The 17611-nt window shown below is 42.7% G+C and overlaps 1 protein-coding gene across 3 annotated transcripts in view; it reads right to left on the bottom strand.

Moving 5' to 3' along the window:
* The window catches only part of Fam20b (FAM20B glycosaminoglycan xylosylkinase), a 39436-nt gene that overhangs the window by 11078 nt on the left and 10747 nt on the right, over window positions 1–17611 (bottom strand). For all 3 annotated transcript variants that reach the window (XM_057770167.1, XM_057770169.1, XM_057770168.1), the window contains exons 2-4: window positions 15615–16110; window positions 9378–9464; window positions 4388–4497 (exon numbers count right to left, since the gene is read on the bottom strand). In XM_057770167.1, coding sequence (XP_057626150.1) covers window positions 4388–4497; window positions 9378–9464; window positions 15615–15991 — 574 coding nt within the window. In that variant the 5' untranslated portion in view covers window positions 15992–16110. The remainder of the gene's footprint in view (window positions 1–4387; window positions 4498–9377; window positions 9465–15614; window positions 16111–17611) is intronic.

Here is a 17611-nt window from a genome sequence, read left to right as displayed (position 1 = left end):
TTTGTCTATTTATACTCTAAAATGTTAGTATTTTCAATGTAATCAAATTAAATTTATAATCTTAAAGTTGCTGGGTAGTGGTAGTGTATGCCTTTAATCCCAGCACAAGAGCCAGAGGCAGTTGCTTCTCTGAGTTCCAGGCCAGCCTGGTCTACAGAGTGAGTTTTAGGACAGTCAAGGATACAAAGAGAAACTTAGTCTCAAGAAGAGACAGAGAGAGAGAGAGAGAGAGAGAGAGAGAGAGAGAGAGAGAGAGAGAGAGAGAGAGAGAGAGATTAAGGTAGAGAGGGTGATATAACAGCTTTGGGGGTGTGCTATAGTTGATTAGGTTCTGTGTAGTACATACTTTGCTGGACCTGGGAAATAAAAGCAAGTGGAGAGAAGTAGATCTCTAGGCTTTGCTAGGAAGCCAGCCCAGTTGGGGAGCTCCATGTCAGGGAAAGACTGTGTAGCTGTGGGATAATGCTCTTATACACTGTAAAGATGTACTTGTACTGATTTAACAAAACACTGACTGGCCAGCAGACAGGCAGAAAGTATAGGCAGGCGACCAGACTAGAGGAAAGGCAGAGATGCAGTTGCAAGCCAGACACAGAGGAAGTAAGACGAGAATGCCTTATGGAGCAAAGGTCCCAAGCTGCATGGCTAAACATAGATAAGAATTAAGGGTTAATTTAAGTTGTAAGAGCTAGGGACTGGAGAGATGGCTCAGAGGTTAAGAGCACTGGCTGCTCTTCCAGAGGTCCTGAGTTCAATTCCAAGCAACCACATGGTGGCTCACAACCATCTGTACTGAGATCTGGCGCCCTCCTCTGGCATGTGGGTATACATTGAGGCAGAATGTTGTATACATAATAAATAAATAAATCTTAAAAAAAAAAGTTGTAAGTTGTAAGAGCTAGTTAGTAATAAGCCTGAACAATAGGTCAAACAGTTTATAATTAATATAAGCTTCTCTGTGTTAATTTGGAACTGAACGGCTGTTGGAACCAGATGGGACAGAAATTTCCATCTACACCCTGTCTCCAAAACAACACAAGGAAGATATGCCTGAGAAACAGCAGCCAAGCTGCCCTCTAGCCTCCACAAACATATGTGCACACAAAAGACAGTTGACAGAAAATACAAATGGCTCTTAAACAAATGAACAGATGTTACATATGAAACAAACAAAAAAACCAAAAAGTTTCAGGATACATTATTATTATTGCTGTTGTTTTTGTTTTGAGACAGGGCTTCTCTGTGTAATCCTGGAACTTACTTTGTAGACCAGGCTGACCTCAAAACTCAATAGAACCTCCTGCCTATGCCTCCTGAGTGCTGGGATTAAAAGTGTGCACCACCATTGCTTGGCTCAGGCTGCATTATTAATGATAGTGCAGGGGGTGGGGCACAACTCTCATATATTGCTACAGGTAAGGTAAATTAATTGTCTATGAGAGTAATGTGACTATATTCACTAAAATTCAAGCTGCACATACGACCTAGTCACTGCTCTCATGAGCTATAGTCCCAGCCCCTGAAACAGAAGCTATTTCAGTAAGGGGCTGCACAATGCTGAGCATGTGATTACAGTCTCCAAGCATGCTCGTTCCTCCACTGTCAGATGGCGAAAAGGAAATATGCCTATGTCAATGCTTAGACAATCAAAACAGCATCTATTACTCTGAATAATAATGACTAACTCCTTCCTGACTTCCGTGTCCCCATTACACTCGGTGAGTCCAGCCTCTGGCCTCTGACCACTGAATTTCTCCTCTCTCTGCTTGGGTGAACTATCAGATCTAGGTCTCCATCTCAGCCTTTTCTCTGTTAGCATTACTTCTTTCTGCACAGTATTCTTATCCACACACCCTTAGTTAACTGCTTCTGTATTCACTCGATTATCCAATCTAGAAATGTGGTCATTCCTAAGTTTTCCTCCCTGCTTATTGCTCCTCCGACTGAGACGTTCATCTCGCTGCTCATATTCCAGTTCACCACTCTACCTCATCCTTATCCTAGTTCTGTCTCTTGAAACCACTTCTATAGTCCGCCAGGGCTCTCGTCTTCTCCTTCTCCCCATCACTATTCACCCTCTATAATACTGCCGAAATTAGCTTTCTAAATTCAAATATGATTACTTCCTGTTCTGAATCTCTAAACAGCTTCCCAATGCCCAAGGGAAGTCTTGACCCGAGCATGATGCCTAGGCCCTTCAGTGACCCTGTTCTGACTATTTCCTCTCCTCAGTGCTGAACCCATACACACCTTCCACCTGAGTTCATACTCCTCCTGTATGCCTAATTCCCTTGTCCATCTTCTGCCCTAGTCTAGATCAATGTTATTATCTCAGGGGCTAGTGGAGCGAACTGGATAGAAATGAAATTACAACTTTATTTTCACTAACCTCTATCTGAAATTTAGCATTTCAATGAATTATGACAATAGGAACCATAATATTAGAATTTCCTGCCACCTTGTCTAAAAGAATCAGTTTTCCATATTGTATTGTATTGTAGATTTTTTCTTAGATAGGCACTGCTTCACCTCATTTTCAAATATAATCCTATTCATTCTAGTAAAAAGCCAGGTGAAGTTCACTTTCATTTTTCAATGTCTGTTTCAATATTTATGCCATGTAGCAGAGCACTGAATCAACAACAAAGTCACTACTAAAAGGCCAAGACAAGAGAACACAGAACCTCTAAATTCTTCCTGTTTTACCATGCTCCCAATGAGAACAAGACTGAGGAGATCCCCTGCATCACAGTAGGATAATGGGAACCAAGGCCAGGGGAGTCATACCTAGGTCCATGATTTATAAACTAATTCTTGGAGGAAGAGCAGTGGCCCAAATGCAGTTCTACAGTCAGACTTCTGGTTGCCTTACCAAGTTGCTTTAAGTTTCCTCAATTATTCTTTCTTTTTTTTTTTTTAAATTTATTTATTATGTACACAATATTCTGTCTGTGTGTATGCCTGCAGGCCAGAAGAGGGCACCAAACCTCATTACAGATGATTGTGAGCCACCATGTGGTTGCTGGGAATTGAACTCAGGACCTTTGGAAGAGCAGGCAATGCTCTTAACCACTGGGCCATCTCTCCAGACAGCCCTTCCTTCCTTCCTTCCTTCCTTCCTTCCTTCCTTCCTTCCTTCCTTCCTTCCTTCCTTCCTTCCTTCCTTCCTTCCTTTTCTTTCTATGTGTGTATATGTTTATTCAGAGGGGGCACACACATGGAAACAAGAATATCGAAAGCTGTAACATGACTAGTAAAAACCCAGAGACAGATATTGGGGTTCAACCTGAAGATCAGAAAAGCAGAATGGTCAGCCACTGGCTCTTACCTCTACCTCAGACCAAAATGGTGATCCTGCTTCCAGGAATCTCAGAATGAGACTGTGTGTGAGAGCTGTCTCCTCCCGTCTTATAGTCCTCTCTAGGGCTGGGATTAAGGGCGTGCATCACTGCCGCCCGGTTTCTATGGCAAAACAGTGTGGCTACTGGGATTAAAGGTGTGTTCCACCACTGCCTGGTATGTAAAAGACTGACCAGCAGGGCTGTTTTACTCTCTAATCTTCAGGCAAGCTTTATTTATTAACATACAAATGAAATATCACTACAGAATGCCTTCCCCAATTGCTCTCCACCTTACTTTTTCAGACAGGGTCTCTCACTGCACCTGGAACATAATACCAATTTGATTACACTGGGTGAATAATTAGCTCCAAGGGTCTGCCTGTCTCCGTTTTCACAGCATTGGAATTACAGGTGCCCCTTCCATATCTGGATTTTTACACGAGCATGGGGATCCAAACTCAGGTCCTCAAGTTTGCATAGCAAGCACTTTACTGGTTGAGCCATCTCCCTAGCCTCTGGGTTCCCCACTTCCCGGGAGAATACATATACAAAAATTAATCACTGGGCAGTGGCTGCATAAGCCTTTAATCTCAGTACTTGGGAGGTAGAGGCAGGTGGATCTCCGTGAGTTCAAGGCCAGCCTGGTCTACACAGTGAGTTCTAGGACAGCCAGGACTATTATACAGAGAAACCCTGTCTCAGAAAAAACCAAACCAAACCAAACCAAAACCAGGACAATGATATGCAGACAGTATCAATTTAGGATAAATTTTGCATTTGAGACTTAGCGAGAAGATCAAGCGAAATAGTTACCACTTTCACTATTGGTAAACGACTCACTTCTTTCTTTAAGAAGTATATATTAGGGAAAAATTCTCATTTCCCATTCTCACCATTAGACCTAATTCCCACATTAACAAGAAAGCAGGCTTTCACACTCTGTGAGTTCTTTAGGTGGGAAAGAGATGCACCTGGGTTGTTCAATGGTGCCCATTATCTAACTTGCTGACCATGCCCCTATCTAAACATCCTCCATCATCTCTTACCTACAGTTAGGAAGGTGCTCAGCAGCTGCTCCGTGGCCACAGGCTTGATCTCCGTCCTCAGATTAACATATCTGCCAACCACCAAGGGAGCTCGGCGGAAACCCAGAATCCTAGTTTTGAAGGTTTAAGAGAGAAGAGAGAAATCTTTGGGGAGGTATTTTAAGTTAAGTCTCAAAACCCATGGTCAATCCCATTAAAGATATAAAGTTTTGGAGGTGGTAGGTAGGTGAGCTAACCTTGGTTTTTAGAGGTACATATGTTCATGAGTTTGTCAAAATGGACATTATTCAACAGCTCAGCAAAAAAAGTAATGGGCCAATCAGGCAAAATGTCAAAATGTTAGGCCTAGGGGATGGGAAATGGGGCTTATCACAGTACCCTGTTTCTGCCAGAAACTTTTCATAATCAGAACTAGAAATACATGCTAACAACGCACCAGAAAATACCATGCTTAAACTCAGATGAGTTCAAAGCTTTGATAAAACTTTGACAAACTGCAAAGTGGCCAAAACAACACACCTAAAGGACAGTTTAAATAAGGACATATTCGGAGGTCTCTAACACTAGAAAATACTTGTTTTTATTTTCTTTGTTGTTTTTTGTTTAGTTTTTTTCTACTTTGATTCTTTTTGGATTCCACATCATGCATCCTGATCCCACTCAATTCCCTGTCCCCCTCATCTACTTTTCTGCCCCTGCAACTTTCCTCCAAAATTTAAAAGAAAAAACCAAACACCAAACAAAGAAAGGAGAAAGATCTCATTGTGAAAGCTGTTGATTAACACCATTAACCCTTTAGTCCTTTCATCTTTACTTGCAAGTGTTCACTGCAATGAGTTGCTCTGGTTCAAGGCCTCTGGGGTCGCTACACTATCAGTAATGGGCTCTCACTAGGGTTCCTCTTGGATATCCTGTTATCCTGTGCCTTGGGGATCCTGTAGTTTTGGATCTGTAGGTTCATCCCCTTCTCATATTCCAATAGATCCTAGATGAGGTGGATGTTGGGGTGGGCCCTCAGGGCTGGCTCACCAGTATCTTTAAGTCCTAACAACAGGGTTAGCTATACTGTGCTGCAGCTGGTAAGGGACAAGTATAGTTTTCCACCTCTCATGATCCCATTATGGGTAGCAAGGGGTCAGAAGGTGAGGTCATCTTTCTCTCACCTAAGCCACCACATGGTAGACAAGGGGATGGGGTCAACTCTGCTGTTCCCATGCCCCCAGGGCCAGCCCTGACAACTGGATCAGCTCTAGTGCGCTGCCCAGGTGAAGTGCATGCCCAAGGGTTGTGGCCTTTGGTGGCAACAAGGGCCTGGCTGTACTAGGACCACAGACCCAGACATGGTCCTAGGCCACAGCCTAGGCTCAGATGTCACTATGGCCCTAGGTGACAGCCCAGACTGCTGGCACTGACATGGCCTTTAATGGTCTCAGGAGCTATGGACATCAGCTCAGACCCTAGCTGCTGTAGGGCCACAGACCCAGACATGGCCCTCAGTAGTAGCCCTGGCCTGGATGATAGATACCCTGGCCCCAGTCAACAGTACTGGCCACTCAACTTGGCATGACCTGATGGCGGCACAGCCTTTGGACACCAACATAGTCACAGGTTGTAACCTAGACCCTGGAAATCTATTGGCCTTTGGTGGTACCATGGGCCATCAACAGAGCCTGGCTGTGGTAGGACCACAGACCCAGGCATGACCCTCAGCAGCAGCTTGGGTCCAAATGTCACCATGGGCTCAGGTTGCAGAGCAGGCTACTCAGATCGGCATGGCCTTTGGATACCTACCTGGCCCCCAGACCATAGGCCTCTGCATGGCCTTCAGTGATAACAGGAGCCACAGACATCAAGTCATGGCTCCTTAGCTGCTTTAGGGCCTCAGACCAAGATTAGCCCTTAGCAATAGCCAGGCTGGGCATCACTTTGGACTCAGGTGGCAAGCAGGTCATTCCCATTAGCCTGTTTCTCACCACAGTCACTTCTTCAGACCTGCCTCTCTCCCCAACCCATGAACCACTCCACCACTCTCTTTTCCACCTGCCAACCCTGTACTACTTTACCATCACAGTTCTGACTGCCCCGTACCATAGGCTCTGGGCAGCACTTGGTTGAATCGTGCCCCAGCCATATGTATGGCACAACATGGAGCTGTTGCTGTATCATGGTCTGATACTAGAGTCCCCAGGCAGCTCTTGGTTGAATCCTCTCCCTGCTAGTCACATGGCATACCAGGGTGCTCTGTTGCTTTTTGAGACAGAGTCTTACTATGCAACCTTGACTGACCTAGAACCACTAGGTAGACCACTGTGGCTTCGAACTCAGAGAGCCTTTGATTTCCAAGAGTTGGGACTAAAGTTGTACACCACCACACCTACTACTTCCTTTTAAAATGACATTTCCTGGTCAAAAACAAAAACAAAACAAAAAACAAAAAAGAAACAAAAACATCTCCTAAAGAAAATTTAGAGGTTCAGAACTTGAAACTAAGATCATCCTAATTCTCAAGCCTAGCAACTGACATTTTGTAATAGCATTTTCTCTCATAGTTGCATAAACACACAGGTATGTATAAACATCACATGCATTTGGTTTATCTTCTTTCTTTCTAAACAGGATCTCACTGTAGCCTAGGCTACCTGTGAATTCAAGGCAATTCTCTTGTCTCAGCTTCTCAAGGTTTGGACAGTCTAATTCTAGTCTGCCGTTAAATGAGGAGTTGGATGTATCCAACCCTGCATGTAGTTCCTTTAAAAGACTGCAAATATAAATAGCATTAAAAACACTCATTTAATTTTTCCCTATCTAGAGTTACTAAGTTCCTATCAAGTTTTTCTACCAAAAAAATGCTAGTACAATACGTATCTATATAATTTTTTCTTTTTCATTTTCATAGTACTTCCTAGAAATATCTTAGATATATGCACTAAAAGATAGTTATTCATTCAAATGCTATGAACAGCAAGCTTTCTGATACAAAACATTAACAATGCTTTTAGCAGCATATGAATTCAATATATTGCTAACAATAAAACATTATCCTTAAAAAAAACTTTGTCATTTCAGCAGGTAAAAACAGTGAGCTATGGCTTCAAAGGGATTTTTTTAAAGATTTATTTATTTATTATGTATACAGTATTCTCAGTATTCTGCTTGCATGTATGCCTGCAGGACAGAAGAGGGCACCAGATCTCATTACAGATGGTTGTGAGCCACCATGTGGTTGCTGGGAATTGAACTCGGGACCTTTGGAAGAGCAAGCAGTGCTCTTAACTGCTGAGCCATCTTTCCAACCCTTCAAAGAGATTTTTCAATATTGCTAGTGACAAGAAAACTGTCTCATATTTATTAGCACTAGTAACTGCAATTATTTTCTTAACTACTTACAGTATTTATTTATCCATTTTAGTCTTTTTTAAACAGTAGCCTAGGCTATTCCTCAAACTCCTGCTCCTCCTCCTGTAGCTGTCTAACCTCAGGAATTACAGGAGTGCACCACATGTTCAATTCTGCTTGTTCTTTTTAAAAATACTTTATTTTACTTTATACGTATGAATGTTTTACCTGCATGTATGTACACAATTTGCATGCCTGCTGGATTTCCTGAAACTGGGATTACAGATGGTTGTATGGGAGCTGGGAATCGAACCCAGGTCCTCAGGAGGAGCAACAAATACTCTTAACTACAAAGCTCCAGCCCCAGTCCTCTGTGTTGGTGAGGACCATATTCCACTACAATGTGTGTGTGAAAATATAGGAGAAATTCTTCCCAGTCCAGAAAAAGACAAAAATTTGCCTTTTCTGATTTCCTTGTATGTTTTAAAAAAGCTTCTTTTTCTTCTGTTGTCAATTCATGGCTGGGGTTTCCTCTAGGCAAATGTTCTACCCGATTCGCCTCCTGCCCTAGAACACAATCATGTCTTGTAGTGTTTGTCACCATGGCAGACTGAAAGAGTACCTGTGAGTAGGAACTGGGATTCCAGAGCATGGCTAATGGGTGACTGTAAAAGCAGTATCACTCTTTCTAGAGGGCCCTGTATCCTGTTTTCTGAGACAATGTCTTGCTATGCAGAGGTTGGTTTAATCTCACTATGTACCCAAACCAGTCTTGAACTCCTAGTCTTCATGTCTTTGTCTCCTCTGTAGAGTGAGTATAGGTGTGTCACAACTAAGTGCTGGTTATATATGAGAATTCATGGTGATTTTGTTGTTTCTTTTGAAGGTGTGTATATTCTGTATAAAAAATAACAAAACACATTCTAAATTCCATGTATGTATTTTCAGGTATGGGGATAAGTCAGTATTCCTTTCAACAGAAACAAAACAGCAAGGCTAGGAGACCCAATTAACGACCAATTCAATACAGAGATTTGAACTCAAACTTCTGATTTCACCCTGACATTTTATTTATTTATTAATATCTTCAACCATGATGACATAAAGCATGCCAAGAATGAAGTGAAGTAATAGGAAGTAAAAATCTGGGATTAAAAATATTTAACCCTGTTGGCTGGACAGAAGGCTCTGGCTAGGAACACCTACTGCTCTTGCAGAAGATCTAGATTTGGTTCCCAGCATCCCCACAGCAGCCCATAACCATCTGTAACCCCAGTTCCTGGGACGTCAATGCCCTCTTCTGGCCTCACTGGGCACTAGATACACATGTGATGCACAGATATATATATGCAAGCAAAACACTCATACACACACACACACACACACACACACACACACACACACAAAATGTCTTAAAGATTTATTGCAGTTTTCTGACAGCACCCAAATATTAGGTATTCACAATGGCACTAATTCATAAGTTATAAACAGGGAACACGCCCAGATTATTGCTACATCAATTTCCAGTTCACACACCTACCACAGTTCCCCACCCTCCCCTCTTCCCGCTCCCCCCATCACTCACTTCTTGAGGAAGTACACAAGTTCTCTCTCAAAGAGATGACGAAAAGGAAGTGTAAGAGATTACACATACCTGTCCAAGTGGAAGGCTGCCACCTCTGCATTGTGTCTGTCATAACCAGCGTAGGGCTCCCCTTCTATCACATAGTCTCTGCTATAGCTGCAAAGGGAATGGGAAGCACAGGTATAGATTTGAGTTCCATAAGTGCTGGAAGTGACAGCACAAGGTAGGAAACACACTTCAGCAGGCCTGATCTGTTCCACACTCCTCTCTGTCAACCCTGAGGACTAGGTGTTAACACAAATGGCTGGCAGATGAAGAGTGAGTGGCGATGAAAACCTAACACTGTTGTTACCTCAGCAATCATTCTTTGAATAAAACATGGATGATATTACATTTACTTCTAAAAATGTCTCCTAGTGTAGTGGGGTTTTTGTTTGTTCGTTTTTGTTTTCTTTTTTGGTTTTTCAAGACTGGGTTTCTGTGTGATTCTCCAGGCTGGCCTCGAACTCTGAAATCTGCCTGCCTCTGCCTCCCCAGTGCTGGGGTTAAAGGCGTGCGCCACCACCGCCCAGCCAGTGTAGTTTAAGCACAACAACCACAAGGTGAGTTTCTGGAAAGAAAGAATCATCTTTGTATTTCTATCAGCATAAATGTCTTTTAAAATGCTAACTAATGTAACTGAAAAACCAAAGCCTTTGCTTACTAGAATGCCTACTGTAAGGACTATAGAAGTTTAAATTTCTTGGGAAGCTCTACCTGACATCTCAGTTTTGTTAAAGAGAAGGCAAAGGTACGTCTGAAAACAGCAGTCTGAATAACCATCCCTGTTCTCTTTTCAAGTTTATCCAGGACTGGTAGTGATAGGACTGAGCAAAACCTTTCTGTTCTGTCTCTAGAGATCCCTTATCTACCTGTAAGACCAGGGACTGCACTGAAGGAAATTCTAAGGTCTCTTTTATCTCAAACAGCATTCTGATGACTTTATGCCACATGCATTACATTTTTTTTTTTTTTTTTTTTAGGTTTTTCGAAACAGGATTTCTCTGTGTAGCCCTGGCCACCCTGGAACACACAGAAGTCAGCCTGCCTCTGCTTCCCGAATGCTGGGAATAAAGGTGTGTGCTACCGCCACTGCCCAGCTCAATGAGTCATTTTTATTTATTTATTTTTGGTTTTTAGATTTATTTATTATGTATACAGTATTCTCAGTACTCTGCCTGCATATATGCCTGGAGGCCAGAAGAGGGCACCAGATCTCATTACAGATGGTTGTGAGCCACCTTTCCAATATATCCAAAGGCTGCTTAGAGTGAAGTGCATGAACCTAGAGGCATCTAGGAACTCTGAGGGTAAACGAGAGCAAAGAGGAAGAAGAGTCAAAGTGAAGGAATCACACTGGAGTCAGGTCAGAATCTGTGCTGTTCGTTTGCATGTTTTGTGTATGTACACAAATTTGTATGTTTATTCATATGTGTGTACATGTCCATGGAGGCTAGAGGATGTCTGGGGTATCAGTTCTTAAGCACAACCTAACTTCTTTTTCTTTTCTTTTTAAATTTTATTTATGTATTTTATTTTTGAGTGCTCTATCTGCATGTATGCCTGTAGGCCAGAAGAGGGCATCAGACCCCACGTAGTTGCTGGGAATTGAACTGAGGACCTCTAGAAAGGCAGTCAGTGTTCTTAACTGCTGAGCCATCTCTCCAGTCCCCATCTAACTTTTTTTTTAATCATTTTTTTGTTGACATAGAACTTATTGGTTGGTCAGTGGGCCCTAGGGATCCCCCTAACTCTGCTTCCCCAGTACTAAGTTTACACCCAGTACTAAGATCTCTCTCTCTCTCTCTCTCTCTCTCTCTCTCTCTCTCTCTCACACACACACACACACACACACACACATACTTGCCTGTATGAGTGTGTGTGGAAGCCAGAGGCTGATGCAGGGATATCTTTCTTCTACTGCGTCCTACCTTATTATTTCTGAGACACAGTCTCTTCCTGAACCTGAAGCTCACTGCTTTAGCTAGTGTGGCAGTTTGAGTAAGAATGGTCCCCACAGACTCAGGGAGTGGTACTACTGAAAAGGATTATAAGGATTAGGAGGTGTGGCCTTGTTGAAGTCAGTATGGCCTTACTGCAGGAAGTATGCCACTGAGGGTGGGCTTTGACATTTCAAAAATCCAGGCTAGGACCTGTCTGTCTCTCTGTTTCCCTCTGCTTGTGAATTGGGATGTAACTCTCAGCTACTTCTCCAGCACCACGCCTGCCTGACACCATGCTCTCTGCCAGTCTCTGAGACTGTAAGCAAGCTCCCAAATAAAAGCTTTCTTTTTTTAAGAATTGCTTTGGTCATGGTGTCTCTTCACAGTAGTAGAACACCGACGAAAACAGCTAGTCTGAGCTAGCAAGCCCTGGGGAGCCACCTGTCTCTACCCCCACAGTACCAGGATTGCTGTCACCACTCTTGGCTTTTGATGCAGATGCTAGGGATCCAGCTCAGGCTCTCACGCTTGCAGAGCAAGCACTTTACCCACTGAGCCGCACGCCACCCTATGCCTGGTGTTCTCTATGTGGATTGTGAGAATCAAACTTAACAACTGAGTCATCTTCCAAGCCCCAAGGTCTGAATTCTTTGCTTATGTTTTAACTATGTGAAATATGAAAAGTCGGGATTCTGAATCTCATTTTCCTCACCTGTAATCTTCAAAGGCCCTTTTAGTATGTGCTAAGATCATTCATTCACGTTGATCTAACCTTAGGTTCCTGCTTTATGTCCTTTTCCAATATAACTGCAGCTGTTGCCTGTAAAAATCAATCTACTTCTAGAATGGATACACTAAATTGGGGGAGGAGGAGGACTTTTATAATGCAGTAAAAACATAAACCATGGTATTACACTGTAACCTTACATATGTCACCTACCTGAACATAACTCCCAACCCTGAAAGGAGGGCATGAACCCGCTTCCAGGAAGCTAAGACCAGAGAGGCTAGTAAAGAAAGGTGTATGTCTTGACTAAGATTCTCCTCGAAACAGGGAATGATCCATCTTAAGTCACTGGCAGAGCAGCAGAATTCATACAGTAATCGCCAATAAAATCACTCCTATCCCAGTGAAGGACAGCCGAGTCTGCACACGGTCATGAATTTGCACATACAGCAGGACTATGTGTAGCTTTTGAGAGCCTAGAGGTCAGAATAGCACTCTGTTGAGTGTTCAAGGTCTAGAATGAGTTTCTGTGAGTACCTCAACCCACACCCATTCTCGCTTATATGTGACAAGGTTTGGAGTCAGAACACACACCAGTGTGTGCAGTGACTGAAGGAGGCAACACTTCCACCTGAGTTGTACACAGTGCTGGGTAGAAGAGACTGCCCTGGGGCTGGGGTAGGGAAGAGTTGGGCTCCACCAGCCTGAAATAAAGACTGAAGGGAGAATAAGGCTGAGTGAGCACAAACAGAAGGCCAGACTTTGGGGTCCTCTGTTACTAGGCTGTAGAGGATGAACTGTCCGAGGCACATAAAACTGAGGCGCACAGAGATACATGAGGGAGCCAGGCATAGTGGCACAGGCCTTTAATCCAGGCACCGGGGGCAAAAGCAGGCAGATCTCTGAGTTTAAGGCCACCCTGATCTACATAACAAGTTCTAGACCCTGTCTAAGAAGAGGGGAAGGAGAATGGATGCCATTCAGGATCTGGAAGAGGACAGACAGAAGATGAAGCAAGAGTGACGAGGACTATGCTCTGGACACCTCTCCTCCTCATCAGTCTGACTGTTCTGCCCGCCGTTATACCTTCCTTGAACACCTCAGGCATCTCTGCAAAACCTATGGTCCACAGCTGTCAGGAATATCTATCTTTCAACATACTTAATCCCATATCACCCTTTATTCTTTAGTGAGCAAATAGTGGACGTGGATCACTTAAACATGCGTAGTCATAATTAATTTCTTTCCATATAATTTTTCATCCCCTAATACTCTATGTTATTAATCCCTTAAGCTACAAACCACGAGATCAAGAACTACACTTCAAAACTGAATTAGTGAACGAATGAGATGGCTCAGCAGGTCAAAGCACCTGCCACCAAGCCCGATGACACGAATTGTTCCTGGGACCCACATGGTGGAAGGAGAAAACTAATTTCTCTGTTGTCCTCTGGCTTCCAAACACACATGGCACACATGTATCCACAAAAGAAAAAAACCCTAAGTTAATCATTTTTTGTTTTCATGATAGGTACTTTACATCATCAAGCAAACAAAGGAACTGTTTGGTAGAATACAAGCCATTAAAAATTCTGATGGTCAAACACCAGCTCAACTAAATTAAATTACTATGAGGCAACTTTGTCAAGCCAGTTTCTTACTGTGGAAACAGAGACTGAACTGACCCAGGCGTTGAAAGTATTTGGTGTAATGCCTGGCAAATGGTGTGCACTCCAGATCAGAGCTCAAGGCCTACCTCCAAAGTGCGGGGATAACAGGTTTGCAGTCACAACAGCTCGCCTGAATTTCGTTTTGTTTTTTGAGACAGGGTCTTTCTATACAGTTTGGCTGTCCTGGAAATTACTCTGTAGACCAGGCCAGCCTCAAATTCACAGATTCTCCTGCCTCTGCCTCCTGAGTGTTAGGATTAAAGGCATGTGCCAACACACCTGGATTCTACTGCCATTTTTAACTTGCCAATTTTTATTGACTCTTTTCATTTCTGGGATTCTAAATGGTTCCATACACCAGCTGTTTTTTTTTAAATCTGTTGATAAATGTGTTAATAAGGGAATTACATTTTATACATCTTCCCCACATATTACTGCCTCTACTCTAGCAAGAAATGTAAAGGTAAGATTCTCTACAAAGTTTCACTGAGAGATGAAAGAAACGTTCAGTGTCAGACTCTGAAACTATGTGCTGCTGACTAATTCTGGCAAAAGAATGCAAATCATCATGCTGTTTCATTCACAGAAAACTATGAGAACAGCGGGATCCGTGGGTGTCAGGGGTTCAAGGGCAGAGAGGGAAGGGTGGAGCTCAGAGTACTTTTAGGGCTGAGAACCACAAGATATTACAGTGATGGATATTTGCCTAAATCCACAGAATATACCCCTAAAGAGTGAACCTTAATATAAAGTATGGACGTTTTTCTTTTTATTTTGGTTTCTGTTTTTTCAAAACTGGGTTTTACTATGCAGCTCTGGCTGTCCTGAACTACTATGTATACAGGCTGGCCTCCGACTCCCAAATGATTAAAGGTGTGTGCTGCTATGCTCAGCCAAACAATGGACTTTAATTAACATACTATTATTGGGTCATCAATTGGATTAACGAGCAACAGTAATAACAGAAGAAAACTGGAGGGAAAGGTAATTAATGGGACTTGTTTGCATTTTTCTTAAAATGTTCCATGAACCTGAAACTGCTCAAAAAACAAAACAAAACACAATGAAAGCCATAGATGAAAGTCACTGCTTCAGCACTGATAGGATGCCTCCCATTCTGAGTCCGTTCTAACCACGTAGCTCCTGATTTTGGCTATGCAGATTTTAATTATACTTTGGGGTGGGGTGAGGGGAAATCAACAAATTGCTTATTTTCTACTCAATTCAATTTGTACCTCCAATACTTACCACACTGAAGGTATTTAGTACACTAGAAATCAACAGCCAGGCATGGAAGCTCAGGCCTGCATGATGCAGGAGGATCACCAAGTTGAGGTCAGCCTGAGTTATACAGTGAGACTGCCTCAAAACAAACAACCCAACAAACTAACAACGCCTCAGAGAAATCAAAGTTCGTTCTGTCCAAAAATTCAGTCGTTTGCTTATACCTTACTATATATAGCCAGGCTATTCTCTTTCTAACAATCTTTCTGCCTTACCCTCCTGAGTGCAGATTATAGGACGGAACCACCACAAGCTGGCTTTTTAAAAAGACTTAAAGGAACCAAAACAGGTTCCCATAGATTTCTTCCACTCAGAGAATCACTGCTGCTGCTGTGGGATAATGCTCTTGTACACTGTAAAGATTTGTCACTTCTATTAGTTTGATTGGCCAGTAGTTAGGCAGGAAGTATAGGTGGGGGCGACCAGCCTAAGAGAATTCTGGGAAGAAGAAAGGCAAAGAGACATAGCCACAAGCCAGATGCAGAGGAAACAAGATGAAAATGCCTTACTGAGAAAAGGATCAGACGGGACAGAAACTTCTATGTACAAGCTGTCATTTTACTGAAAATATCAACCCCAATATATATAGACTCCAAGGTGAACGAATCAACAGCCGGCCCATACCCCTAAGATGAAGACTCACCGCTTAGGCTTAAAGACAACTTTCTGTCCTCCTTCAAGAATCAGCAAAGCTTTCAGCTGTGTCCCTTTATAGCCTACGTCAGCTTTAATGATCTTCTTAGTGGCCATGGCATGCATGATTGCTCCCAGCTCTGGTGTCTCTTCAGGGTACACTTCCCGGGGCACCACCCATTGGGCTGCAATCTCCCAAGGAGACTGCAGGGTGTGATCCAATTTAGGCACCAGTTCCACCCGCAAGCCAGTCATCATTCGGTGAAAAGCCCTCTGGTCCTCTCTGTTGGCTGCTGATGTATCTAAGTTGTCTATCAGGAAAACTTTGGTGAAGATAAAGATGACTAGGAGTATTGCTAACAGCACAACTCGCTGCTTTAGCTTCATGTTGGCCTCTTTTCCTCTCCTCAACCCACTTCTTCACTGGCTTATCAAGGAGAACAGGTGGAGATGGTTAGCAAGGCGATTCCATGATTGCATATTTCTTCACCAGTGCCTCCCAATTCCTGCAGGCCAAAGTACAAAACACAATATGATCAGAAATTCTGTCCTTCTACCTCCACATTTTGCAAGCCTAATATGTTACTTACCCTTTTAGTGAAAGATAGCCAAAACTCAGCTTGAGAAGGCCCATTAACTAAAAATAGTGTGGGAAAGTCCTAAGAAAGATATTGCCTGGGTACATGGAAAATTCTAAAAAACACATTCCCGTTTTAATTAGGAAGTGGGATCATCTAGGAGCCATTTGGCTATTATATATATTTCCAAAGATTATCAAAATGAAAACAAAACACTGAACTGCGCATAGTTCTTAACTCCAAGTTTTACTGTTCAAAATCTATAAGTGAATCCTTGTCATGTCTGATAATTTTCCCAGCTCCCATCCACATGTTACCCTGAACGGCGGGTACTCCTGAGAAAACCAACAAGAGTCCAGGAAAGAGGTGTAACTCCTTTTTAAGTACAAATACCCAGCAATCAGACAAGCCATAGCTGTTATTCCTGTGACTAAGCACAACATTCAGACATATACTCAACTTAATCAGACCTCCACTAATTATTTTTCCTGGTAAAATGTGGATAATCAGATCTGGATGGATTAAGTAAAAAAAAACAAAAAAAATCCCCTATACCATCTGGCTGTTTAAGAACATGATCAGACCGCTCGTGAACCAGAGCAATACCACTATGTCTTCAATGGTGAGGCACACAGCAAGGATACTACTGGAGTGCTACTTCCAGTGTGGGCGACAGAGGGGGTCAAAACATAAAATTCAGTTTATTTGTATGCTGAGAGGTTGCTTTCCACTCCACTGGGCTTTGTTTCTTTGTTCGCTTTTTGAGACCAGGTCTCCTGTAGTTCAATTCTGAACTCATGGTTTTCCTGCTAATAGCTCCCGAGTGCTGTGGTTATAGACATGGGCTGCAGTACCCAGCCCCACAAGGCCATTTCAAATGTGAACAAACTTCCTCTGCTATATGCCTACAGCCTGTACTGTACAGCACGGGGACAAAATAAGTGACAAGATAATAGGGTGTTGCTTCATTCTGCAACTCATTCAACAACTCAAACCATTAATCTAAGAAATAAGACCAATACAAAAAACAGAGCAAACAACTGGGCTGAGACACTCCCATCTAAATTTAAGGCTGCTTCTTTAACAACTGGAAACAACCCAAGAGCAAAATTCTGAGCAATGCCTTTCTTGAGCCAGCTGATGTGACCTTCATTTTCAACCATTCCTTCTTGTTCCTTTCATGAAGGAAGCAGAAAGTAAAAGTTAAATTCAAATCTGAATTATCCCCAGCCACCTGTTCTGTTTCATCACCATTTCTCATAACACTGTTAAGCTGTGTGAGTACAACTAAAAATGTAATTGTTTTTATTTAGTTGTTTCCTAAGTTAGCACACAAAGTAATAGGTTCCATTATGCTGCAATGTGATTGTGATGGTACCAGACTTGGCATGGAGCTCAGTAAGAGCAGTTTCTGGTAATTATGCACAAC

The sequence above is a fragment of the Chionomys nivalis genome, chromosome 5, assembly GCF_950005125.1.
Source record: "Chionomys nivalis chromosome 5, mChiNiv1.1, whole genome shotgun sequence".
NCBI lineage: Eukaryota > Metazoa > Chordata > Mammalia > Rodentia > Cricetidae > Chionomys > Chionomys nivalis.
The sequence above is the reverse complement of the archived record's forward strand: the minus strand, read 5'-3'. Positions and strand labels throughout refer to the sequence as shown.